Source organism: Epinephelus fuscoguttatus, linkage group LG12 (genome assembly GCF_011397635.1).
Source record: "Epinephelus fuscoguttatus linkage group LG12, E.fuscoguttatus.final_Chr_v1".
Taxonomy (NCBI): Eukaryota; Metazoa; Chordata; class Actinopteri; order Perciformes; family Serranidae; genus Epinephelus; species Epinephelus fuscoguttatus.
In genome coordinates, this window is record NC_064763.1 from 40,607,757 (window position 1) to 40,627,596 (window position 19,840).

Genomic DNA, 19,840 nt, shown 5'->3' on the forward strand with positions numbered 1-19,840 from the left:
ACTATTTGTGTAGCCTCTCAATGATTCAGATACGCTCAAAATTCTATTGGTTTCTTTCTTGGCCCATTCCTAACCTTTCCATCGAGTTTCATGAACATCGGACCGGCAGTTTTTCTGTAACCCTGCTGACAAACAAACAAACAAACAAACAAACAAGCCAAACTGAAAACGTAATCTCCTTGGCGGAGGTAATAATTGACCTATTAAATGATAATGACAATAATCGTTGGCTGCAGCCTTAAAACATAGTAAAAAGTCAAACTTGTGCTTTCTAAAAATGTCAGCTATTTAAAAGGCTTAATAGCTATTAATAAGGTGTTAATGACCGAAACCTTTCTGTCCCCAAAATGGCGGATGTGCCATTTGGCAAAAATTAATCTCATGCAGAGCTCGTCTTTATTTAATCTACAGCTCAATTTACATGGAGCTTCCTGTGTGTTTACACTCTGGAAGTGATGAGGAGCACTTGATCTGTCTTACCTCACAAGCAGCTAATGTTTGCTGTTGGTGGGTGTTTACACGGCTTGAACAATAAATCGAGCACACCTCGAGTGGGCTCATACATCTGAAAGCCAATACTGCCTCTGCTGCTGCTGTTGCTGCTGCTGGGTGGATAAACCTGCAGCTTTGATTTCACTGTTTTGTAAGAGGAAGTGTGAGGAGCCCCGAGCCTGCGACACTGTGGAAAAAGAGCTATAACATAAAACTAAACACACCTTAGAAATGGAGGCAGTTTTTCATGATTCCAAGGCTGTTTTAAAGCTGCGAGAGGCCTGATGGTGTGTCACTAAAATGGTTACCTTTTACCCATCAGTGCCCGACTTTTTTAACACACAACACCTTCTCCTTCTTGTAATCTTTAAGTACATGACCTAAATAATAATCTCTGGACAGTGAGCTGCCATTTTGGATCCTGAGACACAGCTTCAGTCAGCAAGCAGTGTGTGTAACCATTTACAGATAACCACAACATCCACATCCAGTTCTCATTCTGAAAATCAAACAATGTGAACTTACTTTCACTCTTATTGAGTGCATTTTATTAAAAATATTTTTGCGTACTTTTTTTTAATAATGACATTAAGATGTTAAACAATAAGAGACATAAAAATAATCACCACCTTGTTTCAAATTTGGATTATGTTTTCTTGACAGTAGATCATGTTTCTGTTTAAACCAAAGGTCACATCTGACAAAAGTTTCAGTTCAGTTTTTTGGGGCTTCAAGTCAAGTTATTTAGGTCAAAGTTAGAGTGAGATTTAGCAAAAACATGGCATTTGTTTTTGTATAAACAGTTACTAATTAAGTCCAGATAAAGAACCAAAGTCTTGAATCATTTCACTGCACGCAAATCTGCTGATTGCTTTCTCTATTAATTGATTAAGTCAATAAAATGTAAGAAAATATAAAAAAAATATCCAAGATGACTTCTTTAAATGTCTTTTTTGTACAACCAATGGTCCAAAACCTTAAGATGAGAAGATTAGAAGACAGAAACCCAGCAAATATACATTAAAGGAAGCATGACATGCAGTTTTGGCGTATTTTTTTTTAAAAAAAAACCCTACTTACTACTGCTACTACTTTTTCTATAAATTTTGTTTGCCTTCAGACCAGGCAGAACCTTACAATATCCCAACAATCACACAGGACTTGTGGACGCATGATAGAGTCAATGTAAAAACAAAAAAAACTGAACACATTAATAGATAAGTCTGGTGTTAATCTATGTTTTTTCTTATTGTTGAACCCACAAAAAGCCCAAAGCAAAAGTGTGTTAGGCTGCTATGCAGCCCGTCAGACCTTATTCTTTGAAATGGCTCACAAATACATGCCTTCATTTTTTAAAAGGCACACTAATTTAGGAAATAGTGCATTTGTTTGGGACTATTTTCAGCGGTGGATTAATCCACACTTGGTGCTGTGGTGAGTATTTGTGGCAGCAGGACAGTGTATTTGGGACTGAGTGATGCACAAACATGTGATCCAGAGCAACCATGTGGCTCGTTGATGTGTTTTTATTAGTTTTTGGACGACAGTGGAGCTGTATGGCAATAAAGAGTACGATTTATCAGGCTTTGAGTCACACACACAATACCTGTTAGTAGCTACGTTCAGTGTTTTGTTTTGTTTTTCGGGTCCTTTTGTGTTGACAATGAGAGAAATGCAGAATATCACCAGACTTATCCTTGAATGCAATCTGCTTTTCACTTTGTAATAAATGTATAAATTCAAATATAATCTGAAATTATTAAAATGGATTTAAGATAAATCAAAATGCACACACAAGATGTTTTGTGTGCAACACAGCAGACATGATGTTCCAGCTTTTACGGCGCTAAAAGAAAACACTGCTGCCATGAAAATGCTGCTGTTTTTCTGATACTGAATCCATCATGCAGCCTCTGCTCCTCTGTAATCCCCTGTTTGGAGTTAGAGGCGAGAAAAGACTGAATTACAACAGCTTAACATGAAACATAATATGCAGCCCCACAGCTGCAACATACAAGCTGCAAATGACCCTTAATATTAAATATTTCTCAGCACTGAAACAAGGCAGTTATTACTATTTAAAGTTTGTCTTATTTGGACCCGCAGCTCACGATTATTTTCATTATCAAAAAATCTGCCAATTAAAAGTTTTGACTATCAAACATTAGAATATAGGAAGAAATAAAGAGACAGAAAAAGTTATGATTTCCTAGAACCCAAGGCGACATCTTCAAATGTTTAGTTTCATTTAACGAACAGTCTGACACTTAAAGATGTTCCGCTTAAAGCTGCAACGATTAGTTGATTAACTAAGTGGATATAAAGAAAATAAATTGGACACTATTTTAATAATTGATTTGTGAATTAACTTTTCTTTGCTCTTCTTCTAAAACTTCTATGATAGTATGGCTGCAAACTCTCTTTTGGACCATTGGTTGGACAAAACAAGACATTTAAAGATGATATCTTGGGGTTTGGGAAATTTCATGGATCATTTTTAGCCTAATGTGAATTAGTCTCTTTTCATTTTTGATTTCTAAGGGGCAGTATCAATGGATTGTTTTTACATGTGAGGTAGCGCTGAGTGACCAGTAACCAGACTCATGCAAAGCAAGCAGGAAAGAATAACACCTTAAACAGAGTGCAGCGTGCAGAGTTGAGCCAAGTATTTTATAAGTTGGTGTGCTGAACATCAACTAAAGCTGTAAAGCGCAGTTTACTGTTCTTCTTTTAACAAAACATTCATTTGATTTTAATACTTGTGCAAAAGTGGCTTCCAGATTAGCTGCAGCCATCTTGGTTGTTTTCGAAGATGCTGGCACTACTCCTTATGGTCATCATCTTAAACACGCACCATATTAGATAAACCGCTGCGATTTCATTGGCCCAGCACGTCTCAGGCCGCTGGATATCTTTCCAAAGCGAGGGGGGATAGACGCAACTGTCGGGTTCCAAAGCAAGATGTTTTTCATTTTCTGGTCAAGACAAGTAATTGACTAATCAAGAAATTAAATGGCAGAACAGTCGTTTGTTATATTCATTATATTAATTAATAATCCTCACATTTAAGAAACTGGGAGTGGATAACATTTGGCATTTATACATGAAAAAAAGACAAGTGAAATATCAGTTATCTGTGTTGCAGTTATAGTTGCAGATTAATTTTCTGGGGCTTTAATCAACTGGTTGAGTAATCACTTGTGATGTTTATTTAAATGTTAAATAAAATTAATTTCCATGTCACTTAGGTACCAAAAAATGATGTTTAGGGTGGCAACTAATGATTATTTTCATTACTGATTGATTGATTGATTGATTGATTGATTGATTGATTGATTGATCATAACATGCCCCAAAACTTTCAAAAGTGCTTATTAAAAGATTTTGGTTTTGTCAGAACGACAGTCCAGGGTGCGAAAATATTCGGTTTACTAAAATAATAAACCAAGAGTAGCAACAAAATCTCATAGCCACATAATGTTTGAAGTTTCTACTTTAAATAGATGAATAAATCATCAGATTAGTTGCAGTTTAATTTTCTTATAATACCACTAATGAATTAATTGTTACAGCTCTAATGTTTAAATGAAGCATGCCTGAACAGTTTTAAGTGCGTGAAAGATTTCTCATATGTAGTGAATTAAAATAAAGCAGGTCACATTCAATGTATCCACATAAAATAAAAGGCCTACTGTACTGTATAAGCTCAGGGTGTATCCGCCTATGCAGCTGCTATCCATTTACTCATGATAGATGGGTCATAAAGATTCACAAAATAAATGCACATACTGTATTAGCTGCTCTTTCTGCACCAGAAATACTCTGCTTCTAAAACAACCAGTCGTCCAGCTCTCCTGCCTGCCTCTGTCGCCCTTCACCTCCCGCCTGCTGCCTAAATGCAGAATATTCTAAAATTCTCACTCCTGTGTTGATCATCCACAACCCCCACCCCACCCAGCACACCCTCCCCCACCCAATACCCATAACCCACCACAGGCAGAACCTCCTCCCACCCTCCCCCACCCGCTGTAGCTCTGCAGACCAGCTGCAGCAGGCCCAGGATCAATTTTTAGAAAGATACTGAATAAATGTCACAGCAGAAAATATACATATCAGCTATACACAGCGACATCAATACCACAACAATTAAAAACAGGCCACCTCAAAACGTAATGCAGTGGCGTAATGTTTAATTACGTCACTATGAAGTATCACAGACACACTCTAAACTAAGGCCCTGTGGGAAAACTGTAGGATACTAAAAACACTGGTGGAAAACAACACCAAGCGAGACAAGCTCACTATCACTCAGACACTTTCTGAGTCCCCACAGGAACATTATATTTGAATTAAAAGAAATATGGCAGTGATGCAACTGAAGAAAGACTATGACTAAAACAGACAAGGTCACTGTTGAATGTCATACTCAGTCTATATCCTGCTATAGGAAGTGAAATAATCGAACCACAGGAGGATGAAATCGAACACAGAGTCCCTGTGAAACCATAACAAGACTCTAATAATGATACAGGGAGAAAAAATCACAACAGGGCATCTCAGACACAATATAAACCCCATATAGCAAGATTAAAAGAAGACCATGTGGAATAAAGTCATTAAACATGCTGCAAGTCCCTAAAGAATTATCATAAAGACACTACAGGACTAAATAATCATTAAATATTCAGTGCAAACTCAGTACTCAGTCCCTGAGGTACATTTTAAGTCCATAGGAAAATATTACAGATGTATCTTAGAGATAAATGAGTGATTAATTGAGATAAAGTGCCTACAGAGTAACTAACTCTCTATATACTCATGAGTGAGTCACAGAGATACTAAAAGGTGCTATAAATATACTTTAATGTTCAAAGTATTAACATTTAATTTGATAAATCCCTGCTGAATATCCTAATGGCAGTTTGCCGCTACTATAGCCAAACTTTTTAGGAAATATTATAGTTATACACTGGGATAAAAAAAAAGCACAGGGATATTTTAGATGTTTTTAGGGATAATTATACCACATGCAATAACAAGAGGACTATAATTAAGTACGGATAAAACAATATCGAGTACTATAAACAACAAATTGGTCCCTAAGTGATTTTTATACCTTATTTATAAGTATATAAGTTGAAATAAAGAGGAAGAATAAAACAAATCTAGCCTAAAATCACAGTTTAGCTCCACAGACACAATGTTAACCCCTGTAGGTTTACTCAAGATAATTTTAAGGATTGCAATACCACAAAGCAAAATATATTGTCCAATGATTCATGTGAGCCACTTTGGGAGAATTATTTTTTTCTGACCTGTTGTACTCGTTGACAATATGAGAAGGAATATAATTAAGTGAGAATCAAACAGACATTAGAAGAATAATAAAAGGGAACATTAAAATATTTTCTTGGACGAAGACGAAGAATGAATGGAGCGAAGTAAGATAAAAATCACCACTAAGCTCTACACACGCAACATAAACCATGATAAGTATATTATAGACATATTCTGGTAACTTTACACATTATAGTAATTTTATAGGACTAAGACAACTATTATGCCAAATGAAGCTGATTATTGATTACTCCACTGATTACTGTGAGCCACACTCTAATACTTAAGCAATATTAGACGTGATAAAATAAGATTATGATAAAGATTACTACACCACTGAGTAATACAGACATAGTATTAAACCAGTCATAGGAATATTTCAGTTAAGTATGAGTGTATGATAGTAATACTTCAGTAAAGGGATACCATAAGGTCAGTTACAGCGCCACTGTACGCCCCTATAATGATACTGTACGATATTTTAAGGATTATTATACTCAGTGACACATAAGGGAATACAATTATGTATGATCAGGACAATATTGAGTTCTACTGACAAACTATTCACGGGTAATTGAATTTAAGTTAATATTATAAGGATATTTAACAGCTATACATACAGAAACACACAGGCCCATGTGTCAAGATTATTAGAGCAGCCTATTAGTTCAGGATACAGAATACACTATATCAAGTCAGAGCAAAGCCATAAAGTTATACAGCTGCAACTTATTATTTAAAATTGACTTGTTTTGTCTGACCGGAAGTTCAAAACACAAAAATATCGCATTTATTATCATGTAAAAGTAGATAAGCAGTGAATGTTCACATCTGATAAGGTGGAACCAGAGAATTTGGGGCAGTTTTGCTCAAAAAATGGTTCATTGATTGTCAAAATTGTTGCCCATTTACTTTTCGTAAATCACCTGTTCGATTATTAGTTTACGGTCTAGTTATTTGTAGGTATTTCAGCAGGACAAAACTTCACTACAACAAAGTTAAATAAATTCACTATTCAACTCACATTTGACAAGCTGGAACCAGAAAATTTGAGGTATTTTTGCTTAAAATAAAAATCAAAAATTTGACTTGCTCCAGTTATGTGTGCGTATATGAGTAAGGAAAAATAACACAACAAAATAAGACTAATGTCCTGTAAACTCAAATTAGAGAAAGTGGAACTAAAGAATTTGGGCATTTTTGTTTAAAAAATTATTAATCGATTATAAAAAAAAAATCAATTAAAAATATTGATTATACCTCCTGTCATCAACTAATCTTTAAAGCCTTTAAGCACTTGTTATAGTACTGTTATATACAGTGTATATATCAAAGCCTATATTAGCTTACACAAATGTAAAAGCAGGAAAAGCAAGGAAACATACGACATCACAGTGAGATCAAGTTACTGTTCAGCTTTGCAGACACAGTTTTAGCCCCAGAATGATTACACATATATTTAACTTAAATTACAGACAGACCAAATGATAAGTGTTACCATCAAGTGAGCAGAGTGTATCATAAACATACTATTATGCACTATAGGAGTGTTATATGAATATCTTTTTTTTTTTTTTTTTGTAGTCCTGGGGGAGGGCCAGCTGAAGCAGTGCTCCAGCCTAGCGGTGGAAACGAGGCAGGGCTGAGCAGGCAGGAAAATAAAAGCCACATAATATAATCTGAGCACTGAGAGGCAGCCCTCTGTCTAAAATGTGAACACACACACACACACACACACACACAAGAATTTTAAGATGGAAACCCTTAATCTGCACCCTGCCTACGTCAGTTCTCGTGATATTTCTGGGAATAATGCAGTGAGAATTTTTTTTTACACAGTTTTCAGTACGGGAAGGAAGAGGGGGGGAAAAACCTCCGACGAATATTAATAATAAAATGTCTCCTGCTTTAGACAATAAATAAATAAATTAAATCCAAACACACAGTCTACACAGTATTGACCTTGGGTATATCCTGTTATTCAAAAAGCTCACAAGTTCACCACTGGGAGAAAATCTCTCAATACTGCAATAAATTAATATTCAAAACAGAGATATTATAAAAATATACTGCCACCACTGGAATATTAAATATATCCCACGCCACACATGAAGGATTCCTGTCAAAATAATGTTTTCATTTCGACTAAAAGCCCACATTGCTCAAGCTGTGTGTCCTCTGGATGTTTCCTGGGTTTTTTAAGCAGGACTAATCTTCGCTATTTCAAGTACACAAACTCTACATTTCCCCTTCATACACACAATATTAACATTCCTCCTTAAACTGTGGCAATTACGCCGGAGACAAAATGTCGGGAGGGATTTGATAATAATATCAATATGCTTCCTATTATAAGCAACATTACTGCTGCTCCACCTAGTCTCTGCCGAAAAAACATATTTCAATCTTTAATATCACGTCGGTGTGGAAATTAATTTGGCGACTCTGCGTTCACATATGAAAAAATGTCGATGCAACGACTCGCTGCTAGCTAGTTTTTGTTAAAAAGGTGGACTAGCTTAAAAGTTTCCTGATATTTTCAGGCAGGCAAACGGCCAGAAAATTTAATTTTATTTAGCTAATGTGTTGTTAGTGTGGGTGGGGGTTGGTAGCCAGAGCAGAAGCTGAGACTGTCGACACGACACACAAAGAAATTAATCATTAACACGGCGAAAATATCAGAAATATTAAACTGGAATTTAACGGCTGAGTCTCCGATATCAAACGAGGCGACAGCTCGGCGTCAAAGCCGATTGTTTTCCCGTGAAAATACAAATATCAGCGATTTATTTTCCACCTCTGGAGGAAAAAAAAGTTGAGCCTGGTTGAATAAAGTTGTAATTGCAGTCAGAGCAACTCTCGGTGCCTGGGTTTGGGTGATATGGGAAAACAATCAATACGACATGGTGAAACTAAATGAAATAAAACGCGATATTGGGCTTCAATTCACAACGACACACGGTTAAAATATTCCCCACATCAACAGGTCAAAAACGCGGCCGGGTGCAAGTGTTATTAATCGACATTTATTTGGAAATTATATCGGCTTTACCTGTATTGCATTGTGCTCCATTGCAGTCCTGCATTCCCTCTCTGAGGCCCCTCTCCGGTTACACCGCCGGGACTCGCCGTCACACAAACAAACGCACCAGCAGAAAAAAAAAAAAGGCTATTTCTTTTTTTTTTTTTTTTTTTTTTTTTGTGTGTGTGGAAATGGGACAGGATCTAGGTGTGGCCAAAGTTTGCCACAGAGTACAACTTAATGTTAAAGTCACAGTGAAACGGCAGTTGAAGCATCTTTAGCTTCAGTGGTGTGACGTATTTCCGTGTTACGCGGCACGTGTGGGCGGGGTTTATAAACGAGAGGGGGTATAAATCAAATCTGACAAAATACCATCACAATTGCGAAAAAAGTGCTTCTAGTTTGGTGTGTGGGTGTGTGCAGGGATGTGGAACTGTTTGACCATTTGTGATATTTATTGTCTTGGAATAATTCTTATATATTTTTTTTTATCAACACTGTTTATTTTACTCCTATTGAAATGTAGTGGAGCAGAAGCAGAATGTGGCATGAGAAGCAAAGACTCAAGTTAAGTAGGCTGAGTCCTACAAGTAGGCCCTCCCTTAAAGTTGTACTTGAGTGCAGTAGGAGAACATTACACCACTGTTTTTTGACCAAATCTGATTTTTATAAATGCAAACCAGCCTATACTGTAAGTTAACCATATCCTCCTTTCAGAAATATTTAATTTATATTGAGATAAACTGCTAATATTCACATTTGAGAAGCTAGAACGACAAGATTTTTCTTTCTTTCTTTAAAATGACTGATTGTCAGAACCGTAGCTGATGTATTTTCTGTCAATCTACAAGGCTAATCAATTGAAAGCAATACAAAGCAAACTGATTTAGGGCAAGGTCACTCATGCGCGAAATTAACAAATATTTCTCACTTCCATTCAATGCCAGCGAAGGGGCGGATAAAACACTCACTTTCAGTAGCACAACAAAATCACGAAGTTGCATCATGTGGAATACACCTTAGGAGAACTTTGACCAGCAAAGTCGTAGCCTCCAGCAATAGCCTAGCCTAGAGGTAGCCTAGCCTGTGTGTGGTTGACCCCACTTGTCTGTCCTTGGCTGTAGTTTTCCAAGCGCTGATATTGTAGGCTTTGAGAGATGCTGCCTGGCTGGCAGTGAATCAAGAGAAAATGGAAAATATACCAATAATATAATTTTGGCTGTATTCGCTTGCTAACGTTCATTTGTTAGCTAGGAAGCTAGCTTTCCATGTGCATCACATCCTGGCCCCCCAGAAGATACTAATTTGACATAGTGGCCACACATGGATGTATTAAGAGACATCAGTACATGGGGTGTTGGTGGTGTAGTGGATAGTGCTGGCGCCCCATGTACAGAGGTAATGCTGTTATGGTTTTTTCGCTGCAGCGGTCGCAGGTTTGATTCCAGCTTGCAACTCTTTGCTGCATGCCATCCCCCCACTCTCTCTCTCTTTCCCCATTTCACACTGTCCTGTCAATTAAAGGCAAAAAGCCCAAAAAAATAATCTTTAAAAGAGACATCAATACAGTGCTGGAGGTGAGACCCCGTTCATTCCTATGAAAAGTTGTTCAGTGGCCAGTGAAGCCAAAAACAGTTAACTGTCATGTATAAAATTGCCTGGACGATCAGCACTGCTTCAGCATCATTGGACCCAGAGATCAAGCGCACCAGGGACTTCCACCAGCCAAGCAGCTAACTTCTGGTTTGGCACTTTGCTAACTTGAATGGAGATAAAAAATATATATATATTGTGCAAATCTTCCAGACTTTCCAAATGTTACTGGAGTGAATGGATAAAATCCTGATAGTGAAGCCAGTTAGAGGAGGCTGTAACACTTATAAAGATATCCACTGATTTACAGACCTCCCTTTCTCAATGAAAGTCTAATGGAGAAGTCTTTTTGGGCCCAATGGCATCACCTGAAGGACCTGAGAGTTGTAATTCCACTGTTTGGCCACTACTAATTGACTTCAAAGCCCAGCACACTTCTGAGGGCCTGTGGCCAAACTGTGTAACCACACCCTCCAGGTCCATCCCATGATGCCATGTGGCCCAAAAATACTTTTTCCCATCAACTTACACAGTGAAAGAGACGTCTGTAAATTAGTGGATACATTATTGAGCATCAGAACTTCTGCAAAATGATTAGTTTCACTATCGGGACTTGATCCATTTAGTTTGTTAACATTTAAAAAGTCTAGAAGAGCTGCACGATTAAATCATTTTATCCCAATTCACTGTAGCACAGCGCTAAACAGGAAGTTAGCCATTTGGCCTGTGAGAGTTAGTAGCCACCCCGCCAACCAAGACTCTGCTGCATTTGCTCTGTGAGCCCAATGATGTAGAAGACCCATGTGGTTTTACACCCAAGAACTCAAACTTTCCTGGCTTAATGCGCAACTTTCATAGGCATAACTGGGGCCCTGCCATAGGCGCCTGAGCAATGCAGCAAGTGGAGCAAATGCATCCTCTTTATTCAATTAGGGGGAGCAATGTTATGGTTTTGTGACCCCACTTTTTTCCTCTTTAAAAATAAATATCCTCATAGAGTCCCTGCAATCAGGTGATTATATTTAAGCAGCCCATATCAATAATATCAATAATAATTTTACAATTTTACACAACTGACAAAAACAAGCGGGCCAGTAAAAACAAACATATTTTTGGACCACCCTGATAACCGATCACAGAGCTGATTGATTAGAGCAGACTGACAGTGCAGTGAGAGCTTCTCCTCAAAGCACCAAACTGCCTGAATTAACAGAACAAGAGTGACTTCTTGAGAACTTTGTAGACTACTTTGTTTTAGTTTCAGTTTTAGTCAGACTTTAGATGGAATCATATCTGCATACAAGGACGGTGATGTACAAGATATCTGTCCTTTCATGCAGCCTCTCTGCGCTGTGCTTTCATTATTGTTTACAGTGGCAGATTCAGTGATTTTGGGGATCTGGGGCCCCAGACAAACAGTCTTACTTTATTTTCACCATTTCTCTAACTGGGAATGTTGGTCAACTATTGACAGCTGCAGAAGAAGAAGAACCCAAAACGTCTTACTTAAGTAAAACTATTATGTGAACAGCAAAAATTGAAGTCCAAGTCCTGCAGTCAGGAGTTGTTTTATTAGCATGATGTATTTAAATTTACGTACAGTTTGTTCAGGGTGAAGCTTTTCATTCTTATACAATGCTGAAAACTTAAATAATAAAAATAATGCATTGTTTTATGTGTACAAACCTGAATCTGCAACATAATCAGTAGCATCGGTACAATAGTTTCCCCTGAAGTTGCTTGTTTTAAGGGAGCTTTGTAAGTTATTTTGGGGTACAATGAGATAGAATAATAACATGATTCAGTAGTTTTCATATCTGAATATCCTAACAGGTCTATTAATGCTTGGGCCCTTTCAGCTGGGGGCCACACAGTAAACTCCACTGTGATTATTGTGATTATTCTCTTATTTTCTCAGGGTCCACCCAGTTATTATGATGTTCTCTACACCATCAATCTAACTAATCTGGGCTGGTGCAGGTGGTGTAGAAATTCAGGAAATTTATTTGTAATTACATACAGACCCCCCGCCAATTATGTGTCTCTCCAAGTTTGCTTCCCCATTTTATATCATCATGAGGCACCCATGGGCTCCATCTCAGATGCTGTAGTTCTCCTCACACATCCACGGTCACATCCAGCACAGCTCACATTCAATATGAATATCGCCATGGCATGTGTGATCGTGCCCTTATGTTGCAAGTTATAAAGTCTGTTTTCTCGACAGGTTCATTTTTTCCATTTGAAAGATAAATGTATTAAATGTTTTATTATTATTATTATTATTATGTTATAGCTGTTTTAGACTGTTCAGTAACATTTGTGTCTGTAATGGGAGCACATTCTGTCAGCACAGCGTGGGTTAAAAATACTGTAGAGAGACACACATCAGCCTGTAATGACAGCATCCAAACACTGGGTCTAAAAATATGCAGTCTCCTTTACAGCTGCCATATTCACACACAGACACACACACACACACACACACACACACACACACACACACACACAGTCATTGTTAAACACTAATAACAGGTTTTATGTCTCCAAGTATATCCCTGGAATTAAGCTTTAATTACGATATCCAGATAGTGGAAGCACTTGTGGGAATATGAAGCTTAAATATTCATTTACATTCATAATGAAACTCATAACCATGACAACAAAAGATCAGGCTGCAATTCATGTCTGCAATGTATGCAATTACTGGGAGTAGCAATCAGATCCTTTACACAAGTAAAAGTACCAATACCACACTATAAACATACTCCATTACAAGTAAAAGCACTGAATACACATTTTTCCAAGTAGTAAAAGTTAAAGTAAGTAATACTGGCTAAATGTGCTTTAACTTTCAAAAGAAAAGTACTCATAGACAGAATGCCCCCAAGCAAGACTTATTATGTAAATCATTTTATTACTGATTTATTAATGTCTGCAGAGGCGGAGGAAGTACTCAGATCCTTCAGTTAAATGAAAAAACAGTATAAAAATACACTGTTACAAATGAATGTCCTTCATTTAAAAGCCTACTTTAGTAATAGTACAAAAGTATTATCAGGTTAGTGTACTTAAAGTATCATAGTACTTATAAGTTCCTATCTGGGCTAAAAAGTACAATATTTCCCCTTAAAAATGTAGTGGAGTACAAAATAAAGTAACAGAAGGTGGTAATACTCAAGTACAACGGCCCTACCTCAAATGTGTTCAGTAGTACATTACTTGAATAGTTATTTTCCACCACTGAACATGTAAAAAGCATTTCAGAATTCATATTTCATATTTCATAAATGGATAATATGCTTTGTATGAATTATTTTACACTGTAAAGTAACTGTAGTTCTATAAGTGTAAAAAATATATGATAAATGTGGTGACGTAGCAGTATAAGTAGCAAAAAATGGAAAACACATAAGTAAGTTGTACCTCAAAAAGTACTTTATGTAAATACAGTAAATAGTTATTAGGTTGTGTTTTATATAATGAATGTACACTGCCTATAATGTATACTTGCAATGATTATCTGGTTCCAAAGACCTAAAATATAAACATCACAGGCTTAGCACATAAGGAATTTATCAACATTATTACATCAGTAACAGATGTGAACAAAGCTGTAAATAAAGACTGTAAATATACAGTATAGGCTAAAACATCAGAGGTGAGGCTCTGCAGTGAGTGCTTTTTATTCACTAGTACTTATTTTTTGTGTATTGGTAGTCCAAATGCAACTACATCCACGATTTGTTGTTTTTCTGATGCCGTTTAAGGGTTGTTTACATCAGTAATCTTTGTAAGCAAGGGAGTAAAACAGGCCTCAATCAATCAATATCCCACTACAACCTACATGCTCCAGTAAAAGGTTTAAAAGCAGCAGTGATCAGACACATCATTCTCATGCATCTGTCAAAATCAGCCATAAAAATGTGACATAATCATATCTAATAAAATTCTGCTCACCAAAACTGTGTTTTTCTCTTATCTTTACTTCTCTGTGAAATAAAACAAACTTTGACCTTTTCAGGACTCCAAACATGATGAATCGCTCTTTTATTGAACTGCTGGATCACAAGACAAAAAAAGGCAGGGACTGGGTTTTTTTTTTTTTCAGATCAAATTGATATGATGAAGCTAAACTCATCATTAAGTCCCACAAAAAATAATGGAAAATAAAGAAATGCTGAACGCAACGAAACAAATCAAATAATCTGATGGTTTTAACCTACAGTTCACCATATAGACGGGAAGCAGGGGGAGGGATTTGGCAAAAACAGGAAAAAATACACATTTTATTTATATGTTGCATCCTGATAGAGGTAGTCATCAGTCCAAAGAGACAAAGAGCTAGCTGGCTTTTTGTTCAGAGTTAACAAAGTTAGTAAAGTCACTTGACGATGGGACTTTTGAGGAGTCCATGTCATTGGTTCGACAGCCCATTGGTTCGACATCCCTTTAGTCCGACTGTCCGCGGTGCTGAACGGCTCCGGCTTGAGGCGAAGCAGGCTCACGGCTTATGTGTTTTCACTTTCTTTTTCATTTTAACCCACACCATGATCTTTTCCTGACCCTAACCAAGTGGTTTTTGTGCCTAAACCTAACCAGACCTTAATCACAGGGCATCATGATGATTTCGGAACGGACTTCGGAACAATGGGTTTAATATGGTCGGAACAATGGGCTGTCGAACCAATGGGCTGTCGAACCAATGGGCTGTCGAACCAATGGGCTGTCGAACCAATGGGCAGTTCCCCTTTTGAGACATTTCCTGTTCAACTAATATTGAACCACAAAGTCTTATTTTATTTGTTTTAACACAAGTTAAACATACAACAAGTAAAATGTCCTGTAAATATAACAGCTCTGTTGTAAGGCAACTTTGACACTGCTAAGCTAGCAGTTCCCCTCTGCTTTCAGTTTGTGGTAAGCTAAGCTAAGCTAACCACATCCTGGACGCAATGATGTTAGCCTTCTTTTCCAACACAAGGTAAGAAAAAAAAGCAGAGATTTGTTATCAGATATGACATATTTTTTGGAATATTATTACAGCTGATAAAGAAGGAGCTCATTTTAGCGCACTTTAGGGCACAGATCTTCAAACATAAGCAAAGTAAACACTGGTGAATATTCGCTTCCTGTATTTTCCATTTGGTGCGAGCGAAGAGGTGAAAAACATTGGCTTCTGCTGGCAAAGCAAATTCGCACCTTTGCATCGCGTAAAGTTCACATTTGATGAACTTTGACCAGCGTAGTCGCATCCTCAACCAATGGAGTACTCAAGGGCTGACGACTTTCTGTAGGCTGACACAGAGTTAGCGTTACCGTGGTTTCTTCGTCAAAAAGCCTACGGGATTTTTCCACTGGATTTTTGATGATTGCAGAAAATAAGCTCTGTGGCAACCAACACTTACACGTTTTGATCATAGTTAACACCTCTTTTATGATTTTAGAAGAAGTAAAAAGCTAACAGCTGTAAGTCACATGATTTAACATCCCCACTACAACGAAGATGTGAAGCCTCGCTCTGTGTGATGACGTTCTGTAGTCTCATTTAGCCACTTGTTAGCAACCGCCTCTTTTAAGACACATAAGAGCTTCAAAATGTACGAGTGGGGTATTTACAGATGTATTTTATGTTGTAGAATAAACCGCGAAAGTCTTTTTAACTTGTGTCAACCACAGACCTGATTTCAGGTATCTAAAAACCCAATCAAAAAACCCACTGACTTTGAGACGAGGAAACCGGGAGGCAAATTTGCTAATCCTAGGATAGTGAAGACATGACCCACGCTACGCTTCCTGTGATTGGCTAGTCGTTGCCTTCTTTGGTTAGATTGGTTAGGTTTAGGGCCTAAAACCTAACCTAAACTTTAGGCAGTGGGTTACAGTACACCACCACTGGGTTTAGGCCCACATTGAGCACCAATATCACCTCGGCAAATGGTCACTCGGCTGCAGTCGCTGAAGTGTACTACTGTGTAGAAGGGTAGGTTACAAAGGAGGAAGTGGGTATACTCTTATATTCCAGTGGCTCTTTTGTGAATTGGTGGATTTAGTATAAACAGCTAGAGAAAGATATGAGTAGCTACACACTGTATACCCTCAACTACTCCACTGCCCTCAATCTGTAAAGTAACACCAGCTGTCAGATCATTGTAAAAGTATCAATTAAAGTATAATACTAATCTATAATATTACATCATAAACTGTTTGTTGGTTATTTTGTATTATTAATCTGAATCGGCAAAGTAACTAAAGCCATAAAATAAGAGTTTCCAGCACAATATTTCCCTCTGAAATGTGGAAGTATAAAGTAGCATAAAATACAATAAATGTTCAAATAAAGTAAAAAATACCTCAAAATTGTTCTAAGTAGCTTCAGGACATGAAACACGAGACTTTAAAGGGTTAAAATTTCAGGACGCTGCTCCCCACACCACGGGGGGAAATATATAAATATAAACATACATATATGATCCGTGTAAACATGATTCATGATGCAAATATTGGGCTGGAGATGTAATATGAGCAGCAGCCTGTTGAGCTGACGTGATTAAGAGAGAAACGTGATCACACACACACGTCTCATGTATCGTGGGGTGAGCATATATAAACTGCAGTGACCACTTAACTCCAGTAGGGGGAGGAAGCACGTGTCTGTTTAAAGCCCCCCCCTCCATGAGGCTGCAGCATGACATGCATGTAGTGGCAGGCCTCAGCTGCTGAAACACTCACATCAGGCTTTGTGCTAATGAATATGAGGTGTAATTATCCCAGGCTCATGTCCTCTGTGCTGTACTTTGTTTCATAGATTAAATCTGTTTTGATTCTGTTTAATCTCAAGGTCAAAATCAACAGAGACTCATGGGAAACAAAGGGAGTGACGTCAACTGCTGCTAAAGTTGATTCCCCACACACTCTCTGTGAAATATATCCTCAGCCACGCAATACTTCTACAGTTTGAGGTTGATTTTGACAACATTTGTTCTCAAGTAAAGTAAAAGAACCTCAAAATTGTACTTAAAGCAACACTTGAGTAAATCTGCTTCCACCACTGCTGTTATCTGTGTGGAATAAACCACTTTAACATGTAAAAGTACTAATACCACACTGTGAAAATCCTCCACTACAAGTAACAGTCCTGCATTCAAGCACTCCATGTGCAGTAAAAGTTTTACCACCACTTATGATGATTTTTGATTAACATTACTGTTGCATTATTGAGTTTGTGGAATTTCACATTTTTGTTGTGTTGCTGTCCTGTGAGAACCACAGCTCTGAAACGTCAGCTATTCATGGTGTCAGAAAAAAACAGCTCTGTTTCCAGTTTTGTGACGAAGAGTTTAATTAGATTAAGAAGGAGGAGAACTTTCTCTACACATAAGGGAACACTTTATTTATGTAGTTTAGGCTTATCTAATGCTCCCGGAAATGACTGTAATAAACAGCACCATAGTCATTTAAGATCATTTAATGCCACTGACATAGTGATGATATAATAGCATAATAACGCAGGCACATCCTGTCACGGATCAATGAGTTTTTAATTCTTAAGAATATTCAGACACTGGAATTAAAATGTGAAATAAATATCAAAATATCCGTACTATATAATAGAAAACTAACATAAAAAAACAGAATTTACAGCAAAATGTGTCACAGCAGTTGTTTTTTGTTTGTTGGTTTTGTTTTTTGGTGCTTATTTGGCTTGGGCGCTATGAAAAAAAATGCTGCACACAAGTGTTGCAATGGTCGGAAAACCCTGCGGTTTATTCTGGCATCAAGTTAGCTAAAATGTTAGAGACATTCCTTTGTAAACAAACATGTATGTACTGTAAACACAAGAGCAATATCATACAATATATTGACATGCAATGATTTTTGCAGACCTTGATAAGTCGGTAACATAATTATGGTGTTAGGCACAAACATTCAAAATCACCATCTGGAGATACATGGTTTTCACTGGACGGGAATGGTGTCAATAACTGTAATGTGTAAAGTAACTAAAGCTGTCAGACAGTAGTGCAGTAAAAAGTACAACACTGACCTCTGAGATGTAGTGGAGTACAAGTATAGTCAGTACTTTCAGAATTTCTTCTTCTACATTAAATGGTTTGTGTGCATGAATATCTAAATGCTACAGCTTTGTAGTGCTGCAGTACGGAGACGAGCAGCTGGAGTGACTTCCGTACCCAAATCACCACCCGTGTGGCAGGAGCAGGCTGCAGCAACACATCAGGCTGCAGCTCCACTTTGTCCTCTGCATGTCAGTGAGAGCTGCAGCAACACGACAGAGGAGGCTTCACTGCTGATGAAAGGAGGCATACTGCAGTGAGGCACCCTGAGTATATTCTCACCCAGGAATAAAATGAAGTGCAAATACTGATAGCCAGGTTAGGAAACACTGTGATGCATCTTTGATCTTTGGGAAATGTTAAAGTTTAATAAGAAAGGTTGATGGCCACTGTTTCAAATCAGCAACCAGACTGAAGTCTGAATATGACGTTAATGTGGATTCAGCTGCAGTTCCACTAACAGCCACCAGGAGGCAGCTCCAAAAATCAATAATGACTGCTAACAGTTTATAGGAAAATGATTTTATTCTCTCAACAAATCATGCTTTTAAAAGCAAATTAAACATGACTGTACTGATAACAACTTAATTATGACTTAAAGGAATACTTCACCCACACACTGATCATCTGTCTATAAATTATTCACAAAGTGTTAAGTTGAATACGTGAAGAAATCTTTGTTTTTCTTGCATGCTTCCTGGCTGAAGGAAAAATCCAAAAACTGGTTCTTGGAAAACTGGAGTAAAAGGGGGGGCAGCAAAATGATGTCAAAACATCAATTTACAACTCTCACACAAATCATGCAGTATAATCCAAGCCTCATTTATCCAGTTTTATGCTCACTACTTTCCAAACACATATATTTTCACCAAAACATTACCGTGTAAATCACTTCCATGTATGAGCCAAGCGCATGTGTTTGAACTCTGCTGGTGTATTTCACTGAGCAGGGTTCAAATGCATACACTTGCGTAGGTGCGCTACTTGTCTCTGCAAGAAAAAGTGTTTTAAATAATAAGATTTTAGCAAAAATGCTTGTGTTTGGGAAGTACTGAGCATACGACTGGATAAATGACTTGGATTCTACTGCATGGATTGTGTGAGGGTTGAATGGATGTTGTGATATCGTTGTGCTGTTGTTAAACGTCCCCTTTACTTTAATTCATCAAGTATTTTCCCTGTTTTTAGATTCTTCGTTCAACATGGAGGCATGTGAGGAGAAACTTTTTTTTTACCCCACAAATTCGATGCAACATGGAGTGAGTAATTAATATGCAAATGATAATTTTTGTGGGTGAAGTATTCCTTTCAGAGCTGCAGA

The 19,840-nt window shown here is 37.5% G+C and overlaps 1 protein-coding gene across 1 annotated transcript in view; it reads right to left on the reverse strand.

Moving 5' to 3' along the window:
• zgc:77151 (uncharacterized protein LOC337153 homolog) overlaps nucleotides 1–9,014 on the reverse strand; it is a 46,747-nt gene extending 37,733 nt beyond the window's left edge. Inside the window, exon 1 of the mRNA XM_049591364.1 lies at nucleotides 8,882–9,014. Within this exon, the coding sequence (XP_049447321.1) occupies nucleotides 8,882–8,902 (21 nt within the window). The 5' untranslated portion in view covers nucleotides 8,903–9,014. The remainder of the gene's footprint in view (nucleotides 1–8,881) is intronic.
• Between the last annotated feature and the right edge of the window lie 10,826 nt (nucleotides 9,015–19,840).